General features: G+C 41.1%; 1 protein-coding gene and 1 long non-coding RNA gene across 4 annotated transcripts in view; one reads left to right on the top strand and one right to left on the bottom strand.

Annotated features, from left to right (window-relative positions):
• Window positions 1-15,474, bottom strand: part of ACSM4 (acyl-CoA synthetase medium chain family member 4) — a 28,613-nt gene extending 13,139 nt beyond the window's left edge. Inside the window, exons 1-3 of the mRNA XM_028829232.2 lie at window positions 11,468-15,474; window positions 9,271-9,481; window positions 5,258-5,465 (exon numbers count right to left, since the gene is read on the bottom strand). Coding sequence (XP_028685065.2) covers window positions 5,258-5,465; window positions 9,271-9,481; window positions 11,468-11,833 — 785 coding nt within the window. The 5' untranslated portion in view covers window positions 11,834-15,474. The remainder of the gene's footprint in view (window positions 1-5,257; window positions 5,466-9,270; window positions 9,482-11,467) is intronic.
• The window catches only part of LOC114670776 (uncharacterized), an 80,246-nt gene that overhangs the window by 21,603 nt on the left and 42,122 nt on the right, over window positions 1-16,521 (top strand). Inside the window, exon 4 of one of the 3 annotated variants that reach the window (XR_013400842.1) lies at window positions 8,755-8,890. The exons of the other annotated variants lie outside the window; for them this stretch is intronic. This is a non-coding gene — a long non-coding RNA (uncharacterized LOC114670776). The remainder of the gene's footprint in view (window positions 1-8,754; window positions 8,891-16,521) is intronic. 3 annotated transcript variants of the gene reach the window in all.

Genomic DNA, 16,521 nt, shown 5'->3' with positions numbered 1-16,521 from the left:
TGGAGTGCAGTGTCATGATCTCGCCTCACTACAACCTCCACCTCCCAGATTCAAGCAATTCTCCTGCCTCAGCCTCCCAAGTAGCTGAGACTACAGACAATGCACCACCACACCCAGCCAATTTTTATATTTTTAGTACAGATGGGGTGTCACCATGTTGGCCAGACTGGTCTCAAACTCCTGATCTCAGGTGATCCACCCGCCTCAGCCTCTCAAAATGCTGGGATTACAGGCGAGAGCCACCACATCTGGCTGGTGTATCATATTTTTAATTTCTCTGGTTGAAGGGAACAGGGTTAAGGATGCTGTTTTAGTTCATCTTGATGGTGAATAAGTGACATTGTCATTGAAACAGTAAAAATAGTGAGGATTTTTTTTTTTTTTGAGACAGAGTTTTACTCTGTCACGCAAGCTGGAGTGCAGTGGCATAATCTCGGCTCACTGCAGCCTCCACCTCCCAGGTTCAAGCAATCTTCCCACCTCAGTCTCCTATTAGCTGAGACTACAGGCATGTGCCACCATGCCCAGCTATATTTTTGTATTTTTAGTAGAGATGAGGTTTCACCGTGTTGGCCAGACTGGTCTCGAACTCCTGACCTCATGTGATCTGCCTGCCTTGGGATCCCAAAGTGCTGGGATTACAGGCATGAGCCACCGTCCCCAGCCAACAGTGAGGATTATTTAAAAATAGTTTCATAAAATATTAACATGGTTTTCTTGGTAACTTGCTTCCTCCCCTTAAAATAGAAAAAGATCATTCATTCAACTATATTGATTTTCTTTTCAGTGTATGTATAGAGTGAAGTTGATATGTGTTGGCCTAGAGAGGGGCATTACTTCACAGAATCTAATACCTATGGGGAGACCTCTTATGTTTAAACATTTCTCAATCCATAAGGGAACAGATGAATGGACATGATAATTCAGATGGTGATAATTCAGATGGACAGTATGGAACCTTTTGATAGAAGGCATCTATCTATCATCTATCTATCATCTATCTATCTCTGTCTATCATCTATCTACCTACCTATCTTTCATCTATCTATTCTTCCATCCATCTGTCTACCTACCTACCTATCTACTTATCCATCTTTCATCTATCCATCTATCTATCTATTTATCTATCTATCTATCTATCTATCTATCTATCTATCTATCTATCAGAAAAAGCATCACAACCTGTGAGTGACAGGAAGATTTTCAAGCAGTGATTTCATTATCTGACTTCCTTTCCTTGAATACCTGAGTTCTGAGTTATGCCTTTCCAGATTTCAGAGCTAATTATATACTAATAACTTCTTGCTTTGTATCTTTGCCTCTTGTCCCTGAGACTCATGTATCTACTACCTGCTAGACATTTGAATGTTCACAGACCCTTCAATCTTGTATGTCCAACTCTAAACTTGTTATGTTAACCTTATTTACTGGCTCTTTCTCCAACTCATGGTACCTACCCACCAATCACCTAAGTCAAAAAGCAGCTCAGCCTTGACTCCTTCTTCCTTCATCTTCCACATCCAATACTCTTCAAGTCCTGCTAGTTGTTTAGTTTGTTTCCTTTCCTCCATCCTATTCATCAGAGCTCAGATTTAGATTTTTTATTATCTCTGCCCTAGATGAGGCTCCAGAATGGCCTCTCTGATTCCAATTTGTTCCTCCTCAAACTAATCCTCTACATATCTGCCAGATAAATCTATTTAAAATCCATACCTGACCGTGGCACTTCCCTTCTTAAAACCCATCAATGGCTTCCCTTGTTTACAGGGTCAAGTTTAAGATTTAGTATGGCATGTGAGATCTCCCATAATCTGGCCTGTTTGCTCTTCCAGGCTTCACTCAGACTCCATATTTTATTCTCTAGCTAAACCAAACTGCTTGTAGTCCATTCCCTGCACAACTTAGGGTATTTTTTGGTTTTTTGCTTCCATATCTTTGGTCATGCTGTTCCCATGCTTGGAACACCATCTTGACCCTGTCATGGTCAGAATCCAGAGTCCTGGACCCCACAGGACAGGGTCCTTTGTACTAGGACAGAAAAAGAGACATATCAATCTGGCTTATAATTTTGACCTTTTCCCTTATCCCATTATGAATATTCTGGAAAGTGTTAATGGACTTCTATACTTGGGAGGCAGAAGGATGGCAAGAAGGCTTAAAATGTACTTATTGAATAAAAGATCAACTCTAGCAATGTAAAATTAGCCCACATTATTGCTATGTGTAGTCTTCTGAAAAACTAGCCAACTGTTGGCAATGAGACGGCTATCCCTTCCCTAGTTTTTAGAGAAACAATCCATGGCCATTTGGAGGTATGACACTCCAAAGTCATTTGTTTAAAATGAGGATTTTTTCCGTCTTGAAAACCACTCCCAAAGTGTGCAAATTTCAATTTGAAATCCACATGAATTTAAAGTCCTTTATCTGTTGTAAATTTTGTGGCATCTTTAAGGTTTCTTGGGGACTCAACAGATTATTGCAAAGATTCTTAGGACAGAAGTCTCCGAAGTGGAAGTGCTTGCTGCTCAAAGAGTGTGCAAGGCAACTGGGGTAGAGAAGAAAAAAGAAGAATTGCAAATTATATGTTTTTTGTTTTTTAGACAGAGTCTCACTCTGTCACTCAGGCTAGAGTGCAGTGGCACAATAGTACTGTTTTACTCATCCTCTAAAATTTTTATTTTTGCTATTTGTATAATGCATAAAAGTACATGTATATAATTTATAAATAAATACATGTATTAGAGGTATGTTAAAAAAAGTATGTTACTAATGGAGATGCATATTCAAATAATATAAATACCATTACCTTAGGAATCACTACACTGTTGAATGGCTTTGTTAACTTGAAAATAAGAATGAGCCGGGCGCGGTGGCTCAAGCCTGTAATCCCAGCACTTTGGGAGGCCGAGACAGGCGGATCACGAGGTCAGGAGATCGAGACCATCCTGGCTAACACGGTGAAACCCCGTCTCTACTAAAAATACAAAAAACTAGCTGGGCGAGGTGGCGGGCGCCTGTAGTCCCAGCTACTCGGGAGGCTGAGGCAGGAGAATGGCGTAAAAACCCAGGAGGCGGAGCTTGCAGTGAGCTGAGATCCGGCCACTGCACCCCAGCCTGGGTGACACAGCGAGACTCCATCTCAAAAAAAAAAAAAAAAGAAAGAAAGAAAATAAGAATGATAGCTGTTATAATTACTATGATATTTATGGAGTAATTACTCTGTGCCAGGCATTCAGCTAAGAATTTTACATGTTTTATCACATTTGGTCCATCTACAACCCCATGAGGTAGATACTATCATAGTCTCCACTTTATGGATAAGATAAAGAGTTTCAGCAATATTACTTGACTTAGACTTATCCAAGGTTACACAGCTTATAAAAGACACAAGTAGTATTCACTGGTGTGGCCCTTGGGAAAGAATTTTGGGATTGGCCAATAGTATTTGGTTTATATTAATTAGTAAGATAAAATTTCATTCTAACAAAAAAAACTGTGCTATTATTCAGCAGGGTTTACATGTCTTCTCTTTCTATAAACTTCTCTGGAAGAATTATTTTTAAACATAAGCTATTCAACACCTCTTTGAAGGATAATACCATTAATTAACATTTTACACATTTTTTGCAGCTTAAAAAACACTTTCTCACATATTCATTTAATTTATCCTCAAAACAACACTTGAGATAAGTACAGTATAATTATTGCCATTTTACTTATGAGGAAAACTGCAGTTGTGATCTCTTTTGTTCATTCGCTTATAAATATTAAGCACGATTTGTGCATTAGAAACTAGAGATAGAAAGATGAACCAAACAAAGTCTCTGCTTTCTTACAACTTATGGTTTAGGGCAGGGGTTGCCAGACTTTTTCTGTAAAGGAGCAGATAGCAAGTATCTCAGGCGTTGTGGGCCATGCAGTTTCTGTTGTAACTGCTCCACTGTGCTGTTGTTACATAGACAATATGTAAATAAATGAGCATGGATGCAGTCCAATAAAACTTTATTTACAAAAACAGAGCCGGGCATAGTGGCTCATACCTGTAATCCCAGCACTTTAGGAGGCTGAGGCAGGTGGATCACTTTGAGGTCAGAAGTTTGAAACCAGTCTGACAAACATGGTGAAACTCCCTCTCTACTAAAAATACAAAAATGAGCCAGGCATGGTGGCCGGTGCCTGTAATCCCAGCTACTCAGGAGGCTGAGGTGGGAGGATCACTTGAACCCAGAGGTGGAGGTTGCAATGAGCCGAGATCACACCACTGTACTCCAGCCTGGGTGACAAAGTGAGACCCTGTCTCAAAAAAAAAAAAACAAAAAACGGAAACAAGCAAACAACACCAACAAAAAGGGTGGCAGGCCAGATTTGGCCTTTGGGCCTGAGTTTACCAAACCCTACTCTAGAGGAGCAAAAAGACTACATAAAGGAACAGATAAATGGACATGATAATTCAGATGATGATGAGTGATATGAAGAGAACAGGAGGACGATGTGACAGAGTGGCTTGTAGTTCTATTCTAGGTAGTGTGGTCAAGGGAAGCTTCTTAGGATAAAATATTGAGTCAAAATATGACAAGAAGGAGCCACTCATGAAAAGGGATAAGAAGAGCCCTCCAGGCAGAAGAAATAATAGGAGCTGAGGTAGGGCATGTTTGAGGAAGAAAAGGGAGAGTAGTAGGAGATGTGGTCCAGCTTTAAGCAAGGGCCAAATCACACAAGATTCTCATCATAGACCACAGTAGAAAGCAGGAGGGTGGAGGCAGAGCTATGTCCCTTTCTTCTGCCCTTAAATCCATTTATTAGGTAATATTTTTCTTTTTCTTTTTTTTTTTTTTTTTGAGACGAAGATTCACTCTGTTGCCTAGGCTGGAGTGCAGTGGCATAAACTCGGCTTACTACAACCTCCACCTCCCAGGTTGAAGTGATTCTCATGCCTCAGCCCCCTGAGTAATTAGGATTATAGGCGGGCACCACCACGCCCAGCTAATTTTTGTATTTTTAATAGAGACAGGGTTTCACCATGTTGGCCAGGCTGGTCTTGAACTCCTGACCTCAAGTGATTCGCCCACCTCAGCCTCCCAAAGTGCTGGGATTACAGGTGTGAACCACCATACCCAGCTATTAGGTAACTCTTTTCTAAGTAAGAGCCCAGATCAATTCACAGTGTTCCTGAGTCCTTAGAGGCAAAGAGATTCCCCAATGTAGCTATAATTTGTGGTGTTGCCAGCAGAGTAGATTGGCTGGGAAAAATACTCACTGAAATAACTCCTGGAAGCTGAGCCACCCAGTCCGGCTTTGTGGAGACACCAGGAGTTTTGTCTTAAGGTCAGGACACTCCAATGCAATGGACTCCACCACTGGCGCCACCTCTTCACTGGCCACAATGCACTTGGCCTTGGATGCTCGCAGCCGGTAGAGGATGTCTTTTGCTGTCAGCTGGATTGTTCCCGGCATGAAGACGATCCCTGGGAAGGACAGAGGGCCCTGCACTGAACGGAACTGCTGTCCATTGTGGAAGACTTGGGCTTTGTGCCTCGGTGAGGAGAAGCATCACAATCCATTCTTCAGTTACCTCGGCTACCTCTGCCTGGATCCCCAAGGATATTGCACAGGACCCTGATCCCTGAGCGATCCCTTAGAGCACTAGCTTCAGAGTTTGACAGACCATGGGTCTAATCCTGACCTTGCAATTTACAAGCTTTGTGACCTTGATGTCTCTGTGCCTTTCTTTCCTTATCTGTAAAATGGGAATAACAACAATAAGTGTCTGGAATATACTAGACATTATAATGGAGGGCCATTACAATGTAACATTTTAACGTCCGTTTGAATCATTATTATGTATCACTTAATTAGCACTTTACAGCTTATAACACATTTCACGAGCACTCTCTCATTCAATTCTCTAAACCGATGGTCTCCTGCCAGGTGCAGTGGCTCACACCTGTAGTCCCAGCATTTTGGGAGGCAAGGCCGGTAGATTGCTTAATCAAGCTCAGGAGTTCGAGACCACCCCAGGCAACATGGCAAAACCCTGTCTGTACTAAAAATACACAAATTAGCCAGATGTGGTGGCACACACCTATAGTCCCAGCTACACAGGAGGCCTAGAGAATCACTTGAACCCTGGAGATGGAAGTTGCGGTGAGCTGAGATCATACCACTGTACTGTAGCCTTAGTGATAGAGTGAGACTCTGTCTCAAACAAACAAACAAAAGAAAGAAAAAAAACAATGGTCTCCAAAGTGAGTTTTTCAACAATCCATTGGGACTAAGAAATGAAAATAGAAATCTGAAAAATTATTGGCTGGGCATGGTGGCTTACACCTGTAATCCCAGTGCATTGGGTGGCCAAGGCAGGGCCACTTGAGCCCAGGAGTTTGAGACCAGCCTGGGCAACATAATGAGATTCCATTCCTGTTTAATTTTTAAAATTAAAAATTTTAAAGAATTAGAAATTATTGAGAAACTATAATTCTTTTAATGCTTTTATCTCATTTTTGTATGTTTTATAATATGCATAGTCTATTAGTGCAGTAGAAGCAAATAAATAGCTATACCCAGATGGGAAGATGTGTATCCTAAATATTTTTATTGATAGATTATACAATCAAAAATGCCTAGAGACTACTGTTTTAAGCAACCCTAGTAGGTCCATGTGGTTGTGCCCATTGATGGAATATGAGATTTGGTCATAACTGGTGAGTGGCAGAGCCAGCCCTCAACTCTATGGATTCCAGTGGTCTGGCATCATCAAGGTTTGCCTAGACTACTTTAGCAATGCTTAGTTTATCTCACCTCTTCATTTCATCCTAAACACTGGCTGGAGACGTCTGATTTTAAAGTACCAGTTCATTCTGGGAAGAACATACATGGACAAATTAGATGAAAGAGAAAAGTTTGTACTTTCTAAAGTGAATTATTGGGAAGAAGAAGTGGAGTGTATATAAATAAAGTATTACAGATAATCACTACTGTTTATTGAGCACTTATTACGTGCCCAGTATCTCACTTAAAATTAATCCCAGTATATAAATAATAACTTGCACAAGGATCACAAAGTCAGTAAGTGGCAAAGGATAGAAAAGATTCAAAGATACATTTCCCAAACTCCCAAGACCTGTGCTATAAGCCAAACTACTTATTTCTTGGTGAGTTCCCTGAAGTTTGCTAAATACAAAAATGGGGAGTTGAATTGCTAGAAAGATTTTATTTTATAAATATATTTTAAAAGCTTTTAAATATCATTCCTTCTTGAGAAAGTGAATAAATGCAAAAGGATAAGGAAGTTGATTAAGAAAACACCTTAGAATATTCGCTCAATGTAAAAATTTAAGATTATTTATTTTAGAAACCACTTGTTCTTAATGACTCACAAATAATTAGTACCCTTGGTAGACTGGTGATGTGAATGTGCTCAATGTGTAGACCGCTAAATTCAGGGTTGGGAGAAGTTTTCTTCTAGTGGATTTCAGATAGCAAATATCTTAGGCTTTACTGGATACACTTTACAGCAAAAATCCAAAATATTTTGCTGTGTGGTATAGTACAATTTCAATATTCTCACTGAAGATTTAATAATTCTGAGTTAGAAAATATAATCTCACCTCCTTGCTTTGCATTTAATTTAGTGTTTTATGTTAGCCATTCAACCTATGTGTTTAGTTTTCATTATTATTTTATACATTTCATAACTTACGTTAAGCAATATTACATTTTTTTATAACAAATCACCTTCAATCTACTCTCAACACACAACTGGTTTAACATTTGCAGGTTGTTTTTAGTGAATGCAAAAAGAATTTTATATAAACAAATTTTATATAATGCTGTTTTTATTTAATATTGACAGAAAGATCATTTTCAACAGTATTATGAAATCTTTGTAATTATCATTTTAGGAGTATTTCAAGTTGAGTTACCATAATTTTAATCACTTATGCACACACACCTCAACTAAACTTAGTCTCACCTATTATAATTCAGTCATTTCTATTCAGTTGTTTCCAAAGTTTTATTATTAATAGCATTGCAACAAACATCTTTGTGTTCTTTACAGTATTCTATCCTTTGATATTCTTTTTTATTTTTAATTGACTTATAAACATTTATGTCATGTTTTAGAGCAGGAATTGGAAAACTTTTTCAATAAAGGCCCAGATAGCAAATATTTTAGGCTTTGGGGGCCGTAGTATCTCCATCTCAATGAGGATTTCTGCTGTTGTGAAACAAAGGGAACCATAGACAGTATATAAATAAATAAGCACGGCTGTATTCTATTAAAATCACTTATGTAAATAGGTGCCCGACCAACAGGCCATGGCTTGTCAACTCCTGTCCTAGAGTGGAAAAAATCCTGTCGGAATTTTTATTTGGGGTAAATTATAAATTACTACTTTGGGAGAAAGTGTGTCATTGAATACATTAGTTAGTCTGAAAAAAAGGTAGAGATTTTTCAACTGGGAAGTGCCAATCATATTCTTACAAGTCCTGATATATAAATACTTTTTCTTCTTCTTGTAATTTTTTTGCTAGGGAGAATCCAAATATATCCAGAGAAGTAAATTTTGGATGATCTGGATGAACATGTCCTAGACAATCCAGCACTGCAAAGAGATGTTGGTACCCAAATTTGCTTTTATAGAGCTTTTGTTTTTAAATTCCGATTGCATAGCTTTCTAGCTGTGACTGACTAGAATGGCTTTCTAATTGTGACTTTTGGCAAGCTTTTGTTTGTTTGTTTTTGAGACAAAGTCCTGCACTGTTGCCCAGGCTGGAGTGTAATGGCAAGATCTCGGCTCACTGCAACCTCCACCTCCCAGGTTCACGCAATTCTCCTGCCTCAGCCTCCCAAGTAGCTGGGATTACAGGCGCACACCACCACACCTGGGTAATTTTTTGTGTTTTTAGTAGAGATGGGGTTTCACCATGTTGGCCGTACTGGTCTCGAACTCCTGACCTCGTAATCCACCCGCCTTGTCCTCCCAAAGTGCTGAACTTACAGGCGTGAGCCACCATGCCCAGCTGACCTTGGCAGTCTTCTTAACCTGAGCCTTGGTTTCCTCTTCTGCAAAATGGTTATCACACTAATACCTCCCTCTTAGTGTTATTGTTATTATCATTATATCATGATTACCTTAACTCTTTTTTTTTTTTTTTTTTGGTCTTCTGTACACATAGCTTTAATCAGAGCTAACATTTCAGAAAACCCTTGAGTTTCAGTTTTTCTATGTTTCTGTGTGATTTAGAATGTTAAATATTGGCACTGACCTGTTCGTATGCAAGCCACATTGACCAGCCACCACTCAGGGATTCGCGGCAGAATCACGGCCACATGGTCTCCCCTCTGCAGGCCACAGGGCTTGGTGAGCACGTTGGCAGCTTTTCGGGACAAGGAACCCAGTTCTCTGAAGCTCCATTTTACCTCATCCCCTTTGCCATTCACCCACCACAGGGCTGGGTTAGCTGGTCTCTCCCCTGTCTGACCGGGGACACATAGGAAAGAGAGGAGTAGGTTTACATGACTGATTACTCTTACATGGGGCATCTGCTGTTTTCCCCCTTTGGCACCGGCTCTGGTGCATTCTGCTAACAGCACCCTGAGTTCGACTTTGAGGGCACTGCTCTTCTCCTATTGAACACAGCCTTGAAAAGAGAATCCCTCGGAGTGCTTTTACCCTTCCCTGAGCAGTGGGTGGGCATTTGACCAAAGTTGAGCCAATCAGACCTTCTCTCTCTGGACTTTTTGGTTTTCTGAGAGGAATCAAAAGATAGAAAATGGTTGGTACAAAACTTGTCTATGGGTTGTTAGTGCTTATGCATCCTCAGAGAACTGTCCTGGTTCCTGTCCTCATCGAGATGGGCTCTCCAGCGTCCAGCCTAATTTTGTGATCTCTCCCATAGTACTTGAATAAATTTCTTTCTTGCTTAAATTAGATTCTGTCCCATCCAAATAACCTGAATGAATCTGCTAAGTTTAATTGAGAACCAAACATCTCTTTGTACCCTAAGGCTGAGGTGTGGTTTTCACAAGTCACAAGAAGCAGGGTCGAGGGAGGCATCAATTGATTGACTTCTAGAGGAAACTTCTTCCCCTTCATTCTACAAAGTGAGTCATCTGTACTGCAAAACCTGTTTGCCTTATGTATTACTTGGAAAGAAAAAATTCCTCCCCCTTCTTTCCCGTATCTGGAGAACTTATTTTATCTTTTCTGGCTGGCAAATCCTTAAAAGCCATGTTGACAGGTCAATTAGTCTAGGAGCTTTTCTTAGACTTCTCTTTGTTTCTCCACTGACTTCTCCGTGTTCCTTCATCGTTGTGCTCATACTCCAGACAACTCCAATTCATTATATGACAGATGTGTCTCTTTCCTATGGATGTAACCTCTGTAAAGATCAGGGACTCGGTTTATGTTCTTTTGTGTGGCCTTGGATAAGTAGCTTAGTTTCTATGAGGTCAAGTTCCTCATCTGCAAACCTCCCAGGTTGTTATGGAGATTTGGTGAAATAATATAGGTCAGTATTTCTCAATCTTTAGTCATTTAAGTATCACTGTTTCTGTCAGCTCTGTCTGCACCTGCACTATTCTTTATTTTGTATACTTCTCTACGTTGACTCACTTTTTAGGTGTATACATTTACCTAAGAAGGAATATACATTTAATCAGCACCATTATTGGACAGTTATTACCACTTGCTAAAAAATAGGTTATTGAGAAACAAATATGCTAAGAAAAAAACTATGCCATTAAATTTTATCTAGAGATGATTAGCTTCTACCTGTGGTCTTTATTCAAGAGACTGTTTAGCAAGTGTTAGGTGCTAAAGACACAATGGTTTTCAAGGAAGGCTTTCTCCATGTATTCAACAGGAAGAATTGATTCAATGTTATTTAATACCTTGTCTGTCTAGTACCTAACATCATGTTCCCATCCATGGGGCCTGCAGTGCATTTTGATAAGCACTGCTAGGTTAAGTGTTTAGCTCAGTGCCTGGCAGGGGGTGAGGATCAGTACACAGAGAACTCATCCTGAGGCTGCACTGTAAACATTGCATAAGGGCTGCTTGCTTTATTCTTGTCAACCTCCAATTCTCTCCTAATGACTCCAATGATAACTGTATTCATAAAACCAAAACTCAATTTACTACTTTTTGGATAAGCCTGTGACCAACTTAAAAACAAAGCACTGTTGCGTGGGGCTTGGAGAAGAGAAGGAAAAGAGGCCTAACTCTGTGAGGAACCACCCTGGGGATGGGGGACAGAGAAGGCTCCAGGGCCACCCAGCCATTTGTAGCTGAGGATCTAAGATCTTCCCTGGGGAGAGGGGAGGACAATTGGAAAACAAACAATGGAAACCAAGAGGGTGAAAGAGTGCATTGGAATTAAGTGGTAGACCACAGAACAAGGAAATGGAAGACTGAGAGATAAGGGGACACCAAGCATCTACTGGAAGCCCATCATCGTATACCTTCTCCTTTTGGGCCCACTGGTCCAGCACATCCGCAGCAAAGTTAAAGTTTTCAGGCAATGGCCTGTTACAGCGATTTATGGCTTCAAAGTCAGCAAGAGTCAGAGGCGTCCAAAGCTGGCGATCTTTGTGAAAGTGCCGGCCAGGTGGCTTGGTGAGCCAGATGAATCTAAATGTCTGGTAGCGGAAAAAAATCTTCATGATTCCCAAAGGACTTTGTCTACTGCTGTGGACACAGAGTACTACAGCCTGTAGGGAGAGATGGATAGACAGTATCAGTTTCTCGATGCTCTGTGGTGAGACTGGGAGGTGGATTTGTGGCTGTGTCTCCCTGGCAAGTTGGGGAACACCTGAAAAACACCTCATCCTTCCTCAGAGCTGCTGCTGTTAGCCAGTGACTGGTCTCCCTCCCACTGGACTCTTCCTCTTCACTCTGTCTGTAACCAGATGAGTCTAAAAAAACCCCTTAACTACAGAATTGTCAGACTCCCGTCTTCTGTTCCTGTCTTCTCCCCAACCAAACAACAGACAAAGAGAAACTCTGCTGTCTGGATTGGCATTCAGAGCCTTCTTTCATCTGCTTTATACACTGTTCTGTGTCTGCTAACTCCTCTACTTGAACTTTCTCTTCCAGTAGAGGTGGCCCGTTAACTTGCCATGAATGTCTGTTTCCCCTACTAAGAGTTGGCCTGTCATTTCCCTGGCTCCTGCTTACCCTGTTCTCCTCTCCCCTTCAACGTTCCATTGTGATTGCTTGAAAACCTGGGTTTAAGTCCTTGTTCAGCCTCTTTCTGGCCGTAGGACTTTGGGCAAGTTACTTATCTTCCTATACCTCAATTTTCTCTTCTGTAAAATAGGGAAAAATACAGTACTTCCCTCCTGGGGTTAATTTGAGGATTTAATAAGATAATGTGTATAAAATGCCTGGCTCATAAAAGGTGACTTCCAAGTGTTAATTACTACTGCTGTTTTTTTTTGTTTCTTTGTTTGTTTGTTGGTTCTTATTAAGAAACAAGGTCTTGCTCTTTCACCCAGGCTGGTGCAATCATAGCTTACTGAAGCCTCACACTCCTGGGCTTAAGCAATCCCCTTGACTAAGCGTCCTGAGCAGCTAGGACTACAGTGCCACACCACCATGCTTAGCTAATTTTTTTTTTCTGTAGAGATATGGCCTCACTATGTCCCCCAGGCTGGCTTGTTTCCAACTCCTAGCCTCAAGTAATCTTCCTGCCTTTGCCTCCCAAAGTGCTGGGATTATAGGTATGAGCCACTGCACTCAGCCAACTACTGCTGTTGTTAAGATTATTTTCCTTAATATTATTGTAGCACAGTTTTATTTTTTAAAATTCTACAATATGTACCAGAAGACTTGGATTTTATTTCTTTTTCAAAAATTGCTTTTAGTATTGGTAAAATTACCTGCTCTTTCTGGACTGCCATCTGTAATCTAATTACTTTTTTTTATAATTTGGTGTTTATTTCTTCCTTGGATTTTCTATGCATTTATGCTATTTGTGTGACAGTTGTCTACCTTGTATTATCAATGATAGTTTTTCATATATGTGCCCTGTCTCCCTACCCAGCTGGTATGGGTTGAGGCGACGTAATACGTTCTTAGCACTAAGCATGACTCAAAGAAGATCTGCAATAATAAAAGGCAGCTTTTAGGTTCTTGATGTAGGCAGGCACTTTGCATTTCTAATGTCATTCAATATTCATGACAAGCTTGTGAGGTTGGTGCTATTATTATCTCCATCTTACAGATGAAGACACTGAGGCTTATGTACACTCAAGGAACTTATCCACGGTCATTCAGCTCAAGACAAACCATGTCTTGCCTCTACCACCATGAGCTCAATGACACAACCAGACAGAGGCAAGGTTTGAACCTCTCTGGTTTGACTTCAAAGCTTACCTACTCAGCTTCTCTGCTACTTATTCTCCTTTGTGCTGCCTTCTTCAATAAAGGTTTCTTGTTGATGGTGAAGGCCTTCACCCTTTTGCCCTTCAGGCTTGTGTAGTTGTTATGAACGGAGTGGAAGAATCTGCAAATGTAAAGAGTACCTGAGTCTGCAGCATGGTGATAACAAATAAACAATAGAAAGGAGGGTGCAGGGTGTGCCGTCCATCATTGTTATTGCCAAGTCCTCTGTGCTGCTCAGAGTGACTTCTGGATAAGTGGCAGGTCCATTTGGTGCAAACACAATTTGCTGTATTTCAGGAAAAGCTATTTCTGGCAATACTGTTGGTGTGAAACTCTCTGTTATGGCAATGTAAAAACGAAGAGGGATAGTGCCTTACCTGGCAATTTTCTGGAAGTATAGTGCAATTATCAAGAGTAAAGAAGAGGGAGAAAAGAGAAGCAGAGTGGACCATGTTCATGGTTTAGCATTCTGCCAAAAGTGAGACTCCCATCCCTCTCCTAAAACCCAGATGTGCACGCACACACACACACACACACACACACCACTTGCACCACACTTGCATCCAAACTTGCTTCTCTGGATGACCTTTGCCAAGTTGCTTAACATCTCCATGTCTCATTTTCATCTGTACAATGACAGTAATAATACCTTCTTAACTAGGTAGTTGCAAGGTTTTAGTGAGTACCTTAACACAGTGCATGGTTCGTGGCTAGGAATGAATAAATGCTACATATTAAAAATAAAACCTCAGAAGCATTTGTGGCAGAAGACTTCAGCTCTTGATATATAAAGGAACCTAGAAAAGCTATTGGTTTGGAAGGCCGGGTGTAGTGGCTCACGCCTGTTGGGGTCCCCATGTTTCCTAAACAAAGGAATGAACACACAAGACAACACAAGATAAGACAAACGTGGCGGCTGCCTCAAATGGCGTGCTCTGCTTTATTTTATACAGTCGTTTGTGGAATGTTGCCAAGTCACAAGATACATTGTTGTTTTTCTGACCTTTCCCTGACTTTCTGGATTTTCAAGATGTTTACACATAAACAAGCCCCCAGGGTCTGCTGTTTGCAGCTGGCTCCTTTGTCCTCCCTGTTTACAGGGAAGGAACGCCCTGCTTGGTTTGCAAGAGCAGGACTTATCGGGAACACCCTGCTTGGTTTGCAAGAGCAGGACTTATCGGGAACGCCCTACTTCATTTGCAAGAGCAGGACTTATTGGGACTTATCGGAACGTTTGCAAGCATGTAGTCCTCTACATTTCCCCTTTCCTTATTTACAAGTATGAATTTCTTTTAAAACCATCATTACATGTTGGGCTCACTGGGATTCGGTGTTTGCCCTTTGGCACCATCTCCAGCAGACTGTGAAAATGACAAAGGCAAGAACAACAATCAATACATTACTAGAAACAGAGGTCAGCAAAGTTTTTACAGGACTCATAGGGTTCAAAGACGTCAAACTTTGTGCAATACGTTCCCCTGCCTCTAGGCGCATAAATTGTGAGACTTGTACCATAATAAGGATTTCATCAGTAAAATCAGAATCAATAATTCCTGGGACCACCATTAACCCCCGCATAGCGCTGCTGCTTCAACCTAGTAAAAGTCCTACATGTCCCTTTGGCAAAGGACCACACATTCTGGTCACCAACTTATATATGCCTCCATTAGGAGATAAAGTATAAGGTTGGACAATAGCTAGGTCAGCAGTGGCACTCTGCTTAGTGGCAGCATAAAGCTGAGAAACTGGGGTAGGGTAAGATGTCTTTAAGGAGGACTCGAGGTCATTCCTTGATGTTGTAAGCCACTGCTCACTGGGTACTGGGGTAGGCCTGCATTGTAGTTGTTGGGGCCCCAAGCCTACGGGCCCCGGCTCCCGTTTCCTGAGAGGGGTGACAATACATTCCCACTTTTATCAGTTTTTGAACGGCATTCATTGGTCCAGTGTCGACCCTTGCCACATCGTTTACACATACCAGATGGTAACCTTTTTTCTTTTAGAGCAGAAGAGCCTAATTTTTTCGGCATTCCTTTTTAAAATGACCGGGTTTCCCACATTGATAGCATATACCTTGTTTAGAATTGCCTTTTAAAGCCTTAGAAAGTGCCCCAGCAAACAATTGAGCATTGTAAATAGCTCCTCCAACACCTGCACAAGCCCAAATGTATTCAGCTAAATCAGCTCCACTAGCTTTTAGAGGATGCAGCAATTTTTGGCACTCGGGATTAGCACTCTCAAAAGCCAGAGTATCCAAAAGAATTTTAGCAGCAGGGCCTAAACCTACAGTCTTTAATACAGCATCTTGAAGAGGGGCTACAAAATCTGGATACAGCTCAGTGGCTCCTTGTAGGATCTTTACAAAAGATAAAGAAGTTTTACCCACTATTTCAACCTTAGTCCACGCTTTTATAAACAAGGCTTTAATCTGAGTGAGAGCAATATCATCTAGGCCTGCCTGAGCATTAAGAGTGGCGTATTGTCCTGAACCCGTAAGCTGCTCTTCAGTAGGTCCTGGGGGATTTCGGGTAGCATTTTTTTTAGCTTGTACTCTTGCTTCCTCCCACCACCAACTTTTTAATTGAAGCCATTGTGAACAATCAAGGACAGCCTGTCCCAACGTTTCCCAGTCAATAGGAATCATCATATGTTCTAAAGAGAAGGAATCGAGAAGCCCAAGAACAAATAGTGACTGAGGTCCATAATTAGAAATTGCAGCTTTCATTTCTTTCAAAAATTTAAATTGTAGGGCTGTAAAAGTCACATTCTGGCCACCGTTTGGGAGCTGAGCATTGGGGCTGAAAGCAGCCCGTGTTATTGGGAATAAATCTAATTCCTCAAAGTCATCCTTTTCCTTTGATTCCTTCTTTGCTCCTACAGGAGGAAGAGGCACAGAGAAAACCTGACCTGACATAGGCAAAGAGGTTGGAGGTGGAGGCAAAGGGAAATCCTTTTCCAAAGGAACAGAAGGGAAGGTAACAGGGAAGGCTCATGGCAGAGAGAGAGGAGAAACAGGAGCAGCGGTACCTTGCAATTTTAACAACTGTTGTAACATCTCTAAAATGCGCTGCAAATCAGAATTTCCTTCAGATGAAGGAGGCATTAGCTCTTTTTCCAATTCCTTGTCCTCAAC

Source organism: Macaca mulatta, chromosome 11 (assembly GCF_049350105.2).
Source record: "Macaca mulatta isolate MMU2019108-1 chromosome 11, T2T-MMU8v2.0, whole genome shotgun sequence".
Taxonomy (NCBI): Eukaryota; Metazoa; Chordata; class Mammalia; order Primates; family Cercopithecidae; genus Macaca; species Macaca mulatta.
The sequence above is the reverse complement of the archived record's forward strand: the minus strand, read 5'-3'. Positions and strand labels throughout refer to the sequence as shown.